Source organism: Pyxicephalus adspersus, chromosome 3 (assembly GCF_032062135.1).
Source record: "Pyxicephalus adspersus chromosome 3, UCB_Pads_2.0, whole genome shotgun sequence".
Taxonomy (NCBI): domain Eukaryota; kingdom Metazoa; phylum Chordata; class Amphibia; order Anura; family Pyxicephalidae; genus Pyxicephalus; species Pyxicephalus adspersus.
This window is the reverse complement of record NC_092860.1, coordinates 74,707,664-74,725,010: the sequence shown is the minus strand read 5'-3', so window position 1 is coordinate 74,725,010 and position 17,347 is coordinate 74,707,664. Positions and strand designations below refer to the sequence as shown.

Here is a 17,347-nt window from a genome sequence, read left to right as displayed (position 1 = left end):
ACAGACTGGTCATTTCTTCAGACTGTCAGAGGGCAAACGTACAAAATCAGCAGGGGATCAAATACTTCTGTCCCTCACTGTATATATAAGACTCTTTCTCATAACCAGTACCTCACTGTGACAAATAAAGGGGTTATTCACCACTTGATCTGCTCTCATGGAGTGTAGGTGGGGTGCAGCCCCTTACCAACTTTTATAGAAATGGTCACCTGGCACACTGCAGTGTTGAAAGTTCATTACCACTTTGAAATTATTGAAGTTAATAGTAATTCCCTCTATTGCTAACTAGTTTATCAAAAAAGACATACTAATGCCTATCTGAACCCTTAGTTCAAATCAGCTATGTACATTCCGGGTGCATCAATGGCAATGTTTTTTCATAGTCTGAATGGAAAAGTCTGCCCCTCCAGAAGCTGTAGATTGGGATCCCTAGTCTCTGTAAGGTCACAGTGATCTCTTTTCATCTGGCATGCCCCTCACTAAGTCAGACCCACACCTTTACAATCATTAAAACATATGCATCCTGTTAAAGTAGGGAGCTCTGTCTCTGATCCAGCAGACTCTCTGATCTTGAAAAACAAATCACTGCTGCCTCATGGAACACAAAGATCCCACGCTGCAGCATACAGGTAGGGGCAAAGAAAGCTGTATGACTTTCCACACTTTCTGTTTTGATTCCCCTGCAATGCATTTGGCTAATTAATCTGAGGTAATTGTTAATTTGGGTTGAATGCAAAAGAGTCTTCTTACTCTAGACTTCAATATTAGCAAAGCTCCTCCAGTCTTTTTTCTTTTTAATGAGGCTTTTAAGCAGCTACAAAATGACTCTGCCTTGGAAAATAATACAGTATTGCTGAACCGTGCAATGACTGTAGATTCCCACAGTCAAATTCTCATACTGTTATTAGCTAGTTCATTAATTCAGTGGAAACTACTGCCATAGTATCTGCTAAAGGTCTTATTTAACAAATTAACTAATTAATTTTGACAAGATGGTAATAAGAATCATTCATGAATCTAGTTTTGTTTGACTATAATCAGAACACACAATCATTCAGTAGCTGCAAATCAACCATACTGTAAAGCCAAAAACTTAAGGGGATTTAGTCTTTACTAAATCTAACTTTCACAGCACTCTGTTCTCTGTCCAAAACCAAAGGCAAAACATTTTTAGTATAGGATCACTTAAAAAAAGTGGTCGTAAAAAAGGCTATTTTAAATTATTGTATTGTCTAAAGTAGAATTAGTAGGGTAAGAGAAGCTGGCATACATCAGCATTTTCTATAAGAAAGGTGCTCCTTATAATTTCCTAGCCATTTCTAAGGCCATACAGGAAAGTATCAGAATAGTAGCATTTCCAGTCATAAAGCATTTCCAGTGTAAATAGTGGTATGTCAGGCTAGCATCCGGGTATTTGCAAGTCCTTTGGTATTAATAAAAGGAAACTAAATAAAAGAACGTAGTGGTCACTGATATTTGGTGTGAATGTTTAGATGTTTCAGGAATTTTCAGTATTCATATTTTTCTAGTTAGCATGGGTTACTGCTCTTTTTAATCACCTAATCTTAATCTGCACTTTATGTATTAAAAAAAGAAAAATAAGTTAGGGATTCTGAACGTACATATTTGAATGTACATATTGTTTTCTACCAATACATTTACTGCTGTATAGTATTCACATATACACTGTCCTGTAAGGATACACAAGATACATATCAATAATTGTTTCTCTGTTGAAGAGCACGTGTAGATAAATAATATATTATATACTCTCCATGGTGTTTGCACTCAGGTACAAAATAAAAGCATCATTCTTAGTAACTGATGAATGATACACTTTACAGAAGCTTCAAACCTTTGCTTCAAATATGTATTTGGCATGAAAAGATTGTATAAGTATTTGTCACTTAGTTGAAATGGCTGTTTGGTCCATAGTATTTTCAGTATTTTTTTTTTGCAATGTGATATAAAACAATAGTTTTGATAAAACTATAATCTATCCATGTTCAATAATAATGACATCATTCTATCCAGTGATGTGCCATTCCCTGATGTGTTTCACCCACAGAAGGGCGTAATTGTAGAGGTCTGGCATGAGTGTAAGGAGGACCTTTATTCACATAAATCCAAATCCTACTGGCACTCTGGCCCTGATTTTTTGAACCTCTCCAAGACTGGATTAGATAGACTAACATGGGTGAACCTGGTGTTTCCAGCAACCCTTAAATAGATTTCTAAAAAATTAATTTGCTATTAGTTGAAAATTGTTTTTAATGTTGGCTCGCCCATTTTCACCCATAAAAGTCTATCTTCTGCAGTCTTGGAGAGCTTTAATAAATCAGCAGTTGTGGATTACAGCACTTTGCTGTTTGGTTTAATAAATAAAACAATATGGTTTTGTGTTGGCAAATGGAGTATAGCAGTAGTACAAAATAAAACAATCCGAAAAAATGTATTATTTTAGCCCTATACATGTGTCAAACAAGCAACATGTTTTTTTTTTGTAATTCATCACAGTAGTACATAAAAATAAGAAATATGTTTGCTTACATGGTGTTATGGTGACGTTGACTCTCATGCTGTCATTTCCCAGCTGGTTTGACACGGTACATTTATATTCTCCAGCATCTGCATCTGACGCTTCTGTAATGTGGAGCTCTGACAATTTTCTGTGGAATAATACATTTTACATGAAAAAAACCTTATAATATAGCAATCCCACTATATATACAATATAAAGATGTAAAAATGTTGGCTAATGTTAGGTTTTATCTAACAAAAATGTGTAGCTGTGATTGCCTGTAACTGTGCAGCTTCAAAATCTCATGCCTTTTAGACAGAGATCCTACAATTTCCCACCACCTACTTGTGACTACATGTTCTGCCTCCTTATGAAGACACATTCTTTCACCTGTAACAAGGGGATGCCTAGGAATGTAGTCTGGCATCTTTTGCTTTTCATACTTTATTGACTTTACTACTCCCAACAACTAAGTTCAGAAATTAGAGGAGATGAGCTTAAAGTACAACATGAAAGTATTTTTGAAAGGACTCTGATTCTGTTCACTGCTTATATACATTGTTATACACCTGATGGCTATTAGAATTTGGCTTGTTCAGTTTTGGGTTTAGTCGGCCTTTTAGATGTGTACTATGTGTATTGAGTACTAGGATATAGATAAGGAAATCTAGCAACCATTTTGATCTATATTTTTTTAACAATGCCCTTACAGTGAGACAATGTCATTTTTTCCTATACAATTTTACCTGCCGGTGTTTCTCATTCATTATGAATGTAGTTCTCTACTTCCACGCAAGCACGTTACTTAGGAAAATTAAAAAATGTCCACTGATTGTAAATCTTAATTTATACATCTGTGTTTTATGTGGTAAACACATAGCTGACTTTTCCCACAATGCTCATTAGAGGTTACATGCAGAAAGTAGGTTCTTCTAGACCAGTGTTTCTCAACCAGGGTTCTGTGGAAACCTAGGGTTCCTTGAGAGGTTCCTAGGGGTTTCTATGAGCAATGAGCAATTTGTGATTCTCAGTCAGTTTAAGGACACCAATAATCTTTTTGGCTAGTTGTAAGGGTGACATTCTTCCCACTGGTCAGCAATGTAAGAGTCATGTACTGTGAATTGTGGACATAATAATTATAGAAAGGGTTTGCCTCAAGACCTGAAACTTATTTTGAGGGCTCCCCACAATGATAAAAGTTAATAAACGCTGTTCTAGAGCATATTCTGGAATCTATTTAGGTCAAATTTGGGAGAGTTGTATTACCACAATAATGGTCAATAGGCAGAACTGGCAGATAGAAAAGTCAGACAGTAAATAGTCCATATAATATAATTCATTATGTTGATGCACAATAGGAACTTCAGTATTTTAGGGCTGGTAGATGGTAATGTGGGCACACAGCAGACTGACAAACAATGCACAATTGAACAATGCATCAACTGATCTGTGCTAACTGCTCCATTTTCCACTCCACCCACTCTTCTGGCTCCCAATAACCCAGAAAAATCAGTTTAGATTGCTAAACCCTTTAGAGTACTACATAACGGAATACCTTCAAACATTACTTCCCAAATTTTAGGTAACATCATAACAGCAATCCACGTCATCCTCTATCTATCAACCTAATATCAATCTAAAAGCAATCTAACCTAATCACTTCTTTCATGTCCATAACTTCACTTCACCCCTGCTCTGAAACTTTTTTCAGCACTCATGCTTTGGGCATTAAAACATTTAAACATATTGCTAAAATGCACCTCAAACAAGCATAATGTCATAATCAATACTGAGACATCTGTCTATCCTTTACATCAGCTTTCAACTAAATACGTTCTTTGCTACAGATTCTCACTTCACCTATTGTTTCCAGATCTCTCTCCTTTTGATTGTCAACATAAAAGTGAAGGACCCTCATCAGAATATGTGACCTGCATTGGTGGACATTTCTATTGTATTTGGTGTGAACTGATACCAATGACTGTCTTTATTGTGCTTTGTACATCATTATTGAAGAAGACATTGCTAAATAAATATAATAATATTAATGATCAACTCTTCAGAAAAGATCTTGTTTAATGCTTCCAGTGACATAATATTTAGAACACTTTCTGTCCAATGAATTTAACTGTACCCTGCCATTATGTAGCACTTAGATCATTCATAACACTTCATTATCACTTTTTTTTCATGTCAGCACTGTGAATAGTCCAGACATCTCAGTATTATCTCCCCATATAATCAACGAAGAAAAAAAAAAAAAGGAAAAACACAGGTAAACTTACTTTTTCTTCCGTATCTTGATATTGACTGGTTTATTCTCTGCTTTGTTTTTTCCTCCAATTTCTTTATCTTCTTTGAACCACTTAAATTTCAGACCAGGCTGATCTGATACCACTTCACACTTAAGAATAAGTTTTTCTCCTGCTGTTACACTTTGACTTTTTATCTCTTTTAGTCTTGGAGGGGAAGCTGTAAATGTTAAAAAAACGTAATCAATATAGTGCAAAAAAAAATAATTAAACATAAACACAACTATAGTTATTTAGACATCAATAAGCAATTGCCCTTCTCTTTCAAAAATTATGCATATAAATGTAAACATCTATAAAAGCCTATTTACAACCATTGTCCAAAAGCAGAAAGGATACCTTGTCTGGTAATACATGGTTTCAACACTACCTACAGCTAGCTCTTTCAACTCTATCAAGGCCAGATTTTATCTCAATGTACATAAATCTGCACTTGTCCAGTAAATGAGGTTGAGTGGTTCTTCCAATCTAGATGTGCACATAAGGGTTCATACCAAAGATATTGGGGCTAATTTAGTAAAGCTCCCCAAGACTGGAGAAGATAGAATATCATAGGAGAACATGAGTGATCCAAGAAACCTGGAATTGATTTCTTAATATCCCTTTCTATTATTTGGCAAATGTTTTTAATCTTGGACCAAATCTATTCAAGGTTTGCTAGATCACCCAGGTTTCCCATGATTGTCTATATTCTCCAGTCTTGGATATCCTTAATAAATCAGACCAATTAACTACCAATCATGGTGAGGCCACCTCATATCCATATTATCATCGTAATGATCCTAAATCTCCAGATAAAAAGCACATACCTAATGTTCTGTTTATCAGTCCATTCAATTAGTATACTGAACTTGGCAATAACACAACATTGTACTTAGATTTTTTTTTATCATTGTAGTATTAGACCTAGACATGTCAAATATAGCAGCAATTTCAAGTAGCAGCTTGGTCCACTCATATCTGCTTGACTAGTAACAATGACCCAGTATTACCTGTACACATCATAACATATAGAAAAGACAGAAAGCACTACAGGTAGGTACAGATAGTGAAATCCAGTGAGAAGCCAGCTTGTTTTTATGTTTATAAAACCAGTGCCCCCAAAGTAAAACTATTGCAGTATAACTCAGTATGATACATGTTAATTACCTATTTTTTCAAATTTTTTGAAAAGCGCCTAAAGACACATGCTACTTCTCATGGTAATGAACGCAACTGGAGAAAATAGACTATCATGGAACAACTTCCAAAAATCCTGTTTTTGGAGAACTTTAATAAATCAGGTCCATTGCATTTCAATAGATCATCAACCTAATTCACCATCTTTGGTCATTGATAGAAATTCATATTTAACAGGGGTAAATAATACTCTAGTGTACCCTACTAAAAAATAACTATTTCTCTCTCACATTTTGGGTCTTAAACCCTATAGAGACATCAGATTTCTGCAGCAGTAGTGAGTTGCAACTAATTGCAAAATCAGTTCTGTAACTGTACTTATTTTAAATACACTACATAAGCTTAAACCTATAGGCTAAAACAGATTTTGGTTTAAATAACACATTTTTCCATGATTTGTAACTGATATAACTACCTAGCCAGCAAATTACTGAACACACTGCAGGTCTAGCAAATTCATAGTACAATACTAATTTATTGGATGTATACCTGTTCCATTAGAGAGAATAAAAAAGGAGAGGCTAACCTCAGCATTATGTGATCTGCTGGTGACCATCATTTCAGAGACAGACAGAAGATAAAAATGGTTGGTCATTGGTAATTTAGTGTGATTTGTATTCTTGTACGGAAATGATGCCTCTGGGGAAAACTGTATTCTATACAGCTAGTGTTCTTGTAGGCATTTTTAAATAAACAATGACATTGTAGAAACAGAATAAGATTTAGAACTTACTGCAATGTCTACTGTCTTTCCAGGTTTACAAAAATGACTGCCTTTATAATATTACAGTATTATTAAATATGACTAATAGACCTGGGATTTATTCTTGTAAATCAGGCTTACTGCTAATCTTCCCAAGGTTTTACTGCACGATATAGCAAGACTTGTGAAATCTCGTCATTAATAATAACACCTATGCTTGCACACATGTCTTGATGGAAAGCCTCTTCTAGATAACAAAAAGTGGTGTAATGATAGAGTATGAAACACAGAATCCTACATCTGGAGCATAGCCATGATCCAGGCAATCCTGTAGAACAACAATTATAATCTTGCAAAGGGTGGCATGTGCAAAATGTAATGTGTATACTGAGACTGGCAACCTAACAAGTGGCATTAGCTGCCAGACAGAAAACGCCTTTTACTTTCCAATATCATATGGTAAGTATGGTTCTTCGGAGTACAATTATGTAGAAAATGTTATTTTAAATTATTGTGTTTGTCTGCTATTGTGTCACTGGTATGCATAAAAATGAATCAAGTCACCAAGCATAATTCTAAATTAGGATTTTTGTACAGGTTGACATTCAAAAATCCAGGCATCAGATTTCCGGCATAGATTTCAGAGCTATTTTTCAAATTTACACTGAGGCGTTGTTTATGTTTTGATGGCGCTGTACTCCAGAATCAGCTGTTGGGTTTTGCTTGCACTTGCTTTCCTGCCCATTGCTTCCCATTTATTTGTTGCTGTATGGCCCTATTATGGATTCAGCATCCATTTAAAGAATTGTACAGGTAGTCTATTTCTGTTAAATATATACAGCATATATAACCGTAAAAATCCGGAATTTTCAAAAATCCGGCACTTCTCAAGTCCTGAGGTTGCCGGATTTTTGAATGTCAACCTGTACAACACACTTGCATAAGGAGAAGGATTGGTCAATTCCAAGGACAAGGTGGGTTGTTGTACCATAGTATTAAAAGTTTGCAAATTAAAAAGTGTTTATAAGTGTATATGATAAACTTATATGAAAAAATTAAATCAAATAACAAGGAAAAAAGATTATATATGTGCATTTTAATGCACATTTAGTTGTTTTCTTTGAGTTCAACTTTAAACACAGGGGTATTTTTTTTATCATGTATGCCAGTAAGAGAGACAATAAAAGACATTTTGTTCTGAAACTCCTAAATAAAAAATATTAAAGCTATTTTCCAGCTTTACTTTTCATCTTGCACATTTAAACAATGCACTGTTTAAACAATGCACTCTGCACTGAAACTGCCTAATATGATTTCCCTGCACACTGTAAGCTTCTCATGATATGCATTAAAAGCTAGGTCAGATAGATCCTGCTTCCTTGCTGTTGGATATATTCATTGCCCTTCTGTCCCTGGCCCACCCCTTTCAACCTTTGGATGTCAGGACCTTCAATCATCAGTATTACATGTGATTATATTGAATATAACTATAATGTGCAATGAGCAGTCAGGGTGATCCAGGGTATAGTACAATTTCTATGGATCAGCAACACATAATCAGAAACATCATATACATAGTACTTGGCTTTCTATGCAATCATAAAATTGTGATCAATGAAGTACACATTCAGCATCTTGAATTTATATTCCTGCAGTTCTGCAAAAATGTTTAGTGAAGGAACAAACTTGGTAATTTTTTTAATGTAGCTTTAAGCTTTAAAGCTAACAAAAAAGTGCACATCAGCGGAAAGTAGATTATACCAAGTGATAACAGGTCAAGTTTAGTTGTCAAGCTGTACATCAAAGGAATCAGTATAAGACATGCCCAATTACTGCTTCCCAAGTTGAAATGCTAAAGGTACTGAACTGAAAGACATGATATATCACACATAAATTCAGCATGTATGACACTCACGAAATGTAAAATTTAACATGATGAGCTTTTAATCTTAAATTCTCGTTAAAAAAAAAAAGGTAAGCAGCTGTGTTGTTTCTTTTGATTATGTACTATTTCATAGCACAAAAGTTACAAGCAAAGCAGGACTTGTTTCTCTGCTATGCTGCAGGCACTGAAATCCTTTCTACTTGACAACTTACAGAGACAGAACATGCATCAGGAAAAAAGTGAAATTTCAAAATGTAGTCAAGTTAAAAATCATCAATAAACCTACAACCATGGATCTGTACTGTAGTACTGCAGGCAGAGTACATATGACTAGTCACTGATAATCCTTTCTCTTTTACTAGTTTACAATGTCTTTTCTCTGCACTCTCTTTGTGAAGGTGGCCATCCTGCCAAGGGCCTCAACAGGCTTTGGGCTTTGGACATTGGACAATACCTCAATTTGAGAAGATCTAAGATCATTCAGAATTAATGGTAAAGTGCTGAAGATGACCTCCTTCTGACCTGCATTTGCTTAAAGTGAGTTTTGCATTTCCATAAACTTCTGAATCTGAAAACCTGCTTAAAGCAAACCAATGCCCCAATACACAGGCTCTTCATCTTCAAACCTTCTAATAATCAATTGTCATATAGCTCTGCCTGAACGCCAAGGAGGAAGGACAAGGTACTCCCTCACACATTTACTTGTACATGTAACTTTAGGCATAAACTATTGCTCACTATAAAAAAGCTTTTATCATAGTTACAAAGTAAGTCGGGTTGAAAAAAAAAACATAAGTCTATCAGGTTCAACCACTAGGGAAATGTATCCCAGATATAAAATCCTATGGACATAATTAGTCCAGAGGAAGGCAAAAAAAAACCCTGGCCAACAGGGGAAAAAAATTCTTTACTGATTCCATGAGATAAATTACAATAGAAATACATTTTCAGAAACGCATCTAAAAAGTACCATTGATTGAATGTTTGGTTTACCAACATGTCACCCAAATTGACCTCAATGTTTGTGATGATTGTGAGAATCATTAATATATTTGTTTTAGCCAGTACATTTACAATGTCCAGTGTGCATAAAATTACAACCAATGCAGAGAAACTCTTCCCTTGCAATACCTTTTAATTGTACATCATCTAAAAATGCTTATTTCCAGCAATCTAGTCTCAAGGAATGCTACCAGTCATTGCTTACAATATCAGTTTAGTGTACAGGAACTTAAAAGCACACTGGATTTGTATCACCAATCCAAGGAATGTTTCTGTACTCGTAAAACCAATAAAGCCACCACATTTAAAGACTGCTAGGTGGTACTGTTTCAAATTTTTAGATATAGTTCAGCCATTCGTAATTTTACTTTAGCTGCCATCGATCACTTCATTCCCTTGGATTTGTTGTCGGCTCTATCAGCAATATATACTCTTACTATACTCTAAATAATATTTTTACACATTTCCTAGAAACTCTCTGTGATGCAACCTCAGACATGACATAAACTGTAATGCCTTGTTTATAAAAAAAAAATAGTTTAAACATACTGTATGCTGTATTACTAGCTCAGATGGTAAATAAAGAATTAATGGGTATTGGCTGCTTGTGTGTTTTCTTTATTAAGTTCCGTGTACTAAATCAATTAAAATGATCTTCCTGGATGCTCGCCCTAGATAAAAGGGTAAGCATTTAGAGGTATTGATTCTCTGCTTGTATTAAATGGAGCCGTAGATGATATATTACAAAAGCTCAGCTACTTTTTCTTTTGATGTGCTACTTTTGCAGATTATGTTTGTTAGGATGACAAATTTAAGACCAAGCTTTAAATTTAAAGGCCCAAAGCCTGAAAAGGCATGGATGGATCCAATTAATTTTCATTTTTGGCACAAAAAGACACATCAAATGTACTAGAAACTGGATGACCAATTTTAAGTTAAACAGCTATATGGTCTCTAAAATGGGCCCGTGGCATCTCTAACAATACTAATAAATTACCTGTTGTGGTTTACAAGCCAGTAACTTCAACAGAAGTAAAATAAAATTCCCTGTAATATTTGACCTACAAACTCTATGACCCAAACAGTCTAATTGGCAATGATATACTTCGCATTCTGTACTGTACAACATTGTGTAAAACAATTATAAAACTACATAAATTCCGACATATAAAATTCTATCATTGTTCGTACCAAGCTTTTACCAGCTTCACCAAATGATCTCAGAATCCCGATGCTACTTTTGTCCTCCCCCATTTACTAAATAGATCACATAAACACTAGTAAATAGATAGTATAGATAATAGAGATAGTAATTTGCTGGTTTTAAACATTTATTAATGATAATGGAAAAAATTATTTTTGGCTTTATTGAAGCGGTGAAGATCATCTGTTGTGATGGCTATATCCCCGTTGAAGGGATGTTTGTTCTTTACCTGCCTTAGTGACACAACACAAAGTAAAAGAACGCTTCTGTATTCTGAGCCCCCCATCCCTCTTCTACACATGTGTCCGTGCACCCCAAAGAGATGAGTGAAAATGATCTTCAATGGGGATGCAAAATGCAAAAACAAAAGGATATATTTTAAGGAAAACATTGGGGAAGAGTTGAACTTCATGGCCAACTTTAGATAGCACTTTGGATAGCATAGGTTGGGAAGCTAAAATATTGAAAACAGGAAATAAAATAGTGACCATCAAATAGACATCGTGTGTACCCTTCACAAGCCAATAAATGAATTATTGAATGGCATAAAGATTCCTCTACATAAAGACGCCTTGTATGTGTGCTTTAAAGGCAGAGATCAAACAATGCGCCTGGTGAGTCAGGTGAAAAAAAAAAGATAAAGGCGTGTATTTCTCAAAGATATTTATTTTAACAATACAGCTGACTGGTCAAGATCATAGTACGTTATCAAAAGCTAACGAGCTGATAAATATTCCGCCTAACACATCTACATCCACAGCAACAAAAAGATTGTTTATCTACTCAAGGGAAGCATGAATGGCTAATATTATGTCAGTGTAACATTTATGTACTTTTATGTCATCATCTCTCAAAGTGCTTCACACTCCATTTTCTTTCAATAGTTAATGACTTTTTGCCATCTGCAAGTTTCCATTTGTAAACTTTGCTGCCGATGACCCATTGATATTGTCAAAGTTTACTCTGCTACTTTGAAATGATATTGTTTTTTCAGCTTCCTTTCTGTCATTTATGGAACCATTCAGTTAAATGTAGACTAACTCATAGTGGTCAACAAACACAATAAAATTGATTGAAACCTAGTTTATTTGGTACTATTAAAATCACTAGTAAATGTTTTATGTTATCGTAAATGTACAGTAATTGTAGGAGATAATTGTTATTACCCCTTTATACCGGTAGTACAAGTGTTTAGACACTATTTACTTGTCCACTAAGTGTCAGTGTTGTTCCACAATGTGAGCCAAACAACGCAGTGTGTCTAGGATGCTTATAGGATGGGTTATATAGAATATATTTCACTTACTGGGATTATGATTAATACATTTGTAACATCCATACCCTCAACTTTTTCATTCTTTAAATACTACCGCATACATTGACCTACTAATTGCCAATAATCAATAACTACTTCCAGTAAAAGCAGCAATGGACCTTCTGGTTTATTGCAGGGTTGTGACAATGGGGTTGATTTACTAAAGAGGTGGTGAATATTACAAAGTGAAAATTTATTTAGCTTAGCAAATTAGCTTAAGATATATTTACTTTAAATACCCAAACATATGCAGAGAAGAATTGCATTAACATAAAATAATTCCTTAAAACTAGCATTACTGTAATCACTAAACTTTAATAAGTGAAAATACTGCACTGCTTTGATAAATTTACCTCTATGGCAAGAGCATAGATAAGGAAAATATTTGGTTAATAAGAAACTTGTGACATTTTTTGAGCCTTACATATGCTGGCACTTCTCTTTTGTGGCTCAGTTTACATTTGTGCACGTGTCATGTGCTCTACAGTGCATGGCATTTGTGCATTTTGGTATGCTTTTGAATAGCACTCCAATGTTCATATATTGTATAAATGAATTTTTCATTTATAACTGAAGCATGTGCAAAGTGATTGGGCTCCCTTATCACATAGATGCAAATAGAGCCTAGGTATATCTTCTTTGTTCTCTTTATTATGTTTATTACTTGCACCACAAAAGCACAAGACAGAAGGATAAAAGTAACAGCAGAAGGCAGTAGTGCACAATTGAGCTTCAATTATATTACTGAATGGTAAGGGTATATCTTTCCAATACTACTGAAAGAATTGACTGCATTCCTTCTTTAGAAAAAGAAAGTCAACTACAAACCACATCTTACAAATGTTGTACCATGAGAAAGCTGATTTTTTCCATGTTAACTAGACATGGAAAACACAAACATGTGCTTTATTATTATGTTTTATAGCTTTCTACTGTTCAAAGTGCACAGTTATTAGATTTGTGACGGTAGCTTTCTACAATTATGCTATCCTTCATGTTTAAGCCTATTAAAACAAGGCTTTATTCAACAGTGAATATGATGCTGTCATGTACAGATTGAAATGCCTTGGAAGAACACAAAAAAGGTTTGATACATACTGGACACTGACTCTCTTTCAATGGCACACCAGCTAGTGAAATCAAATCAGTCTCATATGTCCACAAACTGTGAGGCTGCAAGACAAGCTGATGACTTTAACAAAATGTTGTGAAAGACCATCTGGGACTAATGACTCCGGGATACGAATACATGTGGCATAATTAGGCAAACTGTGTCTTTATGCCAAAGCTAATTGAATGTGATGCAATAAGCAAAAGCAGCAAAATGTATTCATTGTAACTATGCATGCCAGAAAGGTATGCCTCTATGTAACAAAATACAAGGTTTCCTTAGGCTATATAAAGCTATTTCCTTCATATGGAAGAAAATTGTGAACAAAAACTGTTGGTTGTACTTTCGGAATATCATTGTCGTACCCACACAGCCACATTTCATAAAGAAATATAAAAAAAACTGTACATCACATTGTATGGTTTCATATTTAGTAGATACTGTATGAGCCCCATCTTCTAATAGGTATCATATCCCTGCAATAAAAGAAGAATGCAGCTTAAGTTTGCCAGATGCTTCCTAAGATAATCTACTAATTACCTGTTTCCGGTTTTTCTTTTTGATCCACCATTTAAAAGCACAAACTGTGTTCCATAAGTCATGTAGAATTATAAGAAACCATATATATTATAAGAAACAATGTAATGCTTTTCTATTAGTTCGAGAAAACCTAAAGCCAATATACACTGTCTGGCCCAAAAAAATTCACACACTCCAATATTATGTTGGACCATGTTCGCCTTTAATTGAGATACAGATCTAAAGACTTTTTTAGATGATCTTATATAGATTTAAGAGAAAATTGCAGTCATTGCTCCTTAGCTGATCTGTACCTAATAACAGGGAAAAAAAACTAATAATCTCGGTCAAACAGAAGCACTCATTACACATCTCAAAAGCACAGACAAGATGGGTCACAGTTTAAGTCTGACAATCAGTATTGTATTAGATTTGGACTAAATGAATCTCTTTTATTTGCACTTATAAAATACCATTATTTAAGGAATTACAAAAAAAGATGTATTGTCATGCCATTCAGAAAAAGTTGCGTGACTGCGCCTGTAATGAGAGTCATTGGTACATGTGGCATACATTATTTTGAAGTATAATTCTAGTATCCAGATGTATACATCATTAAACTAAAATATATCTGTAAAATAGGTAGGTAACTACAAAATGACTTTCCTATACACACTCTTATATTAGGATATGCAATGGACATGTGTTAGCTTTTTGTATATAGCTGTTTCCTATTAGACCATATGCTTCAATTTTTGTCCATGGGTATTCCAGCATTTTACCAAAAGTGTATGCATGATTTTATTGTTTGGACATAACCACCCAAGATGAGATTAAAAGCTGCGGGGAGCAAAGGGGGCAGAGGTAAGTGTAAAACCACCTGTACTGAGCTCTATCCAGTTCAAGGACATTGGCAGATAGCCTAAACAGGTCCCTGGCCTCCTCTGTAGTTAACCAGTACAGCTTTACCTGGGGTCCAACCAGCACAATGAAGACACCTAATTGCACCCATAAGGACATTATGTTCACTCTATTCATTCTACTGTCAACACTCTTTTATTGTTAAGCCGCACGTTTTAGAAACCAGTTGTACTATAAATAGATTTAGTTATGCTAACAGAAATATTAAACAATCATATTATCAGCCATCATACTACATAGCTCTTGGCAAATCTTAAGAATATTTTAAAAACATTATATAGAGGCATATACATCACTAGTACTAGACTAAGTGTATTTGGTAGTGGGCAGCTGTACTGACTGATTCGCTTCCAGTGTTCTCCTTATTCTGCATCTATGCAGGAAATTACCAAATGCTGATAGGCTCTTTACCGGTAATTATTTTCATGAAAATATATCCAATATGTTTTAATATTCACATAGCTATATTATTTATATATTTTATCTATTTGCAGTTTAGCCTTTAGTTACAACCCCATCCTAGAGGGAAGACTCAATACCCATCCCCTCCAACAATCAATTAGTGTATAGAACACATATTTTAAATTAAAAGGATTTTCCACTTTCCCTAAGATGTTTAACCTAGCTTTCACTAATCATCCATTTTCTTAGAAATCTAAAACAGTAGAAAAAAAAAATCCAAAAATCTCCCACTGTCTCCTTAAATGACTAAATCTGCTGACAAACAGGTGATCAACTGGAGTCCAAGGCTTAGCTCTGTTTAATAGTCACCATCTAAACTAATATACTACTGAAATAAAGTAAAATCTTAATACTCTTGACTCTTAACAATATTAAAAAACTAACAAGTTCTGGTTCCATGTTGGTGGGTATTGTAGAGTTCAAGAAAAGTAGCTGACCCATTTAAAAAATAGTGTTTGAACTTTTGCTCTGATGACTTTTGCAGTTACGTAATGTGCTTCTGGCAATGTTTAGTTCTAGTTTTTGGCACAAATAAATATCCCAACCTAAGGGAAATTGTGACACTGATTAACAAATTTGAAAAGCTCCCAGCCAATGAAATTTTTTTTTTGAAGCTCCACTGACAAAGTAGACGTGTTCAAGGCAGCACATGACCTTGTTTAAATTCTCAGTGTGCTTTGCTTTCTCACAGGCCTTCTGTTGATAGCAACTCTATCCAGAATCTGTGCCATCCAGCTGCTCCGAAATTTCACAGCATCCCTCCCTAAGGACAATTGATCTTAGAATTTTCTGAATGCCTATGAAGCTACGAATTAAAAATGGCTGAAAATCACAGATCAGATTACTGTACATGAACATTTCCTGTAGCTCTAAGACGTAATGATATAACTTAGTTTGCATTACTAATCAAAAGAGAAAATGTCTTATATTGTTTCTTTTTATTGATTGTCACTATGGATGTTGATTTTCTTATTCTATAACTGTCAAATTTAAGCAGTGATTTATCATCTGGGTCTAACAACTGGTGGCCCACAGGATGTTGTGACCCGAAAGACTTTTGTATGGCCTACTGGTCTCCTGAGAATTTGATAGCTTTTAGCACACTACATTAAAACACATAAAAACGATTTACTACGCTATCCTTGTCAGTCAGATGCTCAGAAACATCTTCTATGAAGGCACATTTGAAATGCTCATATGTAAAAGTAATATTATTTTTCATGTATGTCTTCAGAAATGTAATGTGACCCACTTATGTTAAATAATCAAAGCAGTGTGTTACCAAGCACTCAAAATGCATACCATGGACTTTAAAAAACACAGGCAAATAGTGATCTTATAAAAAGGGTGCTACAGGACTAAACATAGATAAGGGTTTTTCAATTTAAATTGTAATGTGAACACAAATACACTACGTATAAAATCCAGTCGTGGGGGGGGGGGGGGGGTACTTTTTATGGTGACATCTGTCTAAGAGGACGTTTTCTTCACCTTGGAGAGATCTCTTCTCATCTTCCATGTGTCTGTACAGCATGAACAAAAACTTCTTTAATGGTATTGGCAAGCAAAGATTGGCAAGATATATTTTGAAAGAACCTACTATCTGATATCAAAATGTTTGCCTTAGGATTCACTCTTGGTTCTTTATAAATATTCTGTCTGCATTAAAAAATATAAAGGGCTAGGGATCTGTGTGATCTGTGTGCAACTGGAGGTTTATTTGTCCAGAGTCCAGAGTGGACATCTTTGGTCCAATACTCAGCTGCTTTAGCCTAAATTTCCTTAGCTATACTTTGCTGGATAATTCAGCCAGTCCAACCAAACATTCAGAACAGAAGTCGTGGTGCTTAAGATATTTGACGGATGTCAGGTAGCACCAACAAGTTTCTGGGAAATGTTTTAAAGTCTTATTAAGCTGAGAACTATCACCAATCTTCATGTCTTAATATCATAGGCAATAACAAAGAAGAGGTTAACAATCGCAATCAAATTCTGTACAACTGAATTTAAAATAAACGTGTGTCATGCTACATATTGTTACACCATTTATTGCAATTTAATCAGTGCAACAGCTTTAAAACACGATCTATAAAGAAGAGAGAAAGGTGGAAAGTACAGAAATGAAACGCAACTGTATTTTTCTTTGCATTGCTTCTATTGCTTCAAACATGATGATAGGTCTGATTGTTTGCTGTGCATATGTTTATCATTAG

At 34.8% G+C, this 17,347-nt stretch overlaps 1 protein-coding gene across 8 annotated transcripts in view; it reads right to left on the bottom strand.

Moving 5' to 3' along the window:
• The window catches only part of NRG1 (neuregulin 1), a 441,354-nt gene that overhangs the window by 66,486 nt on the left and 357,521 nt on the right, over positions 1–17,347 (bottom strand). For all 8 annotated transcript variants that reach the window (XM_072405255.1, XM_072405258.1, XM_072405254.1 and 5 more), the window contains exons 2-3: positions 4,807–4,993; positions 2,551–2,669 (exon numbers count right to left, since the gene is read on the bottom strand). In XM_072405255.1, coding sequence (XP_072261356.1) covers positions 2,551–2,669; positions 4,807–4,993 — 306 coding nt within the window. The remainder of the gene's footprint in view (positions 1–2,550; positions 2,670–4,806; positions 4,994–17,347) is intronic.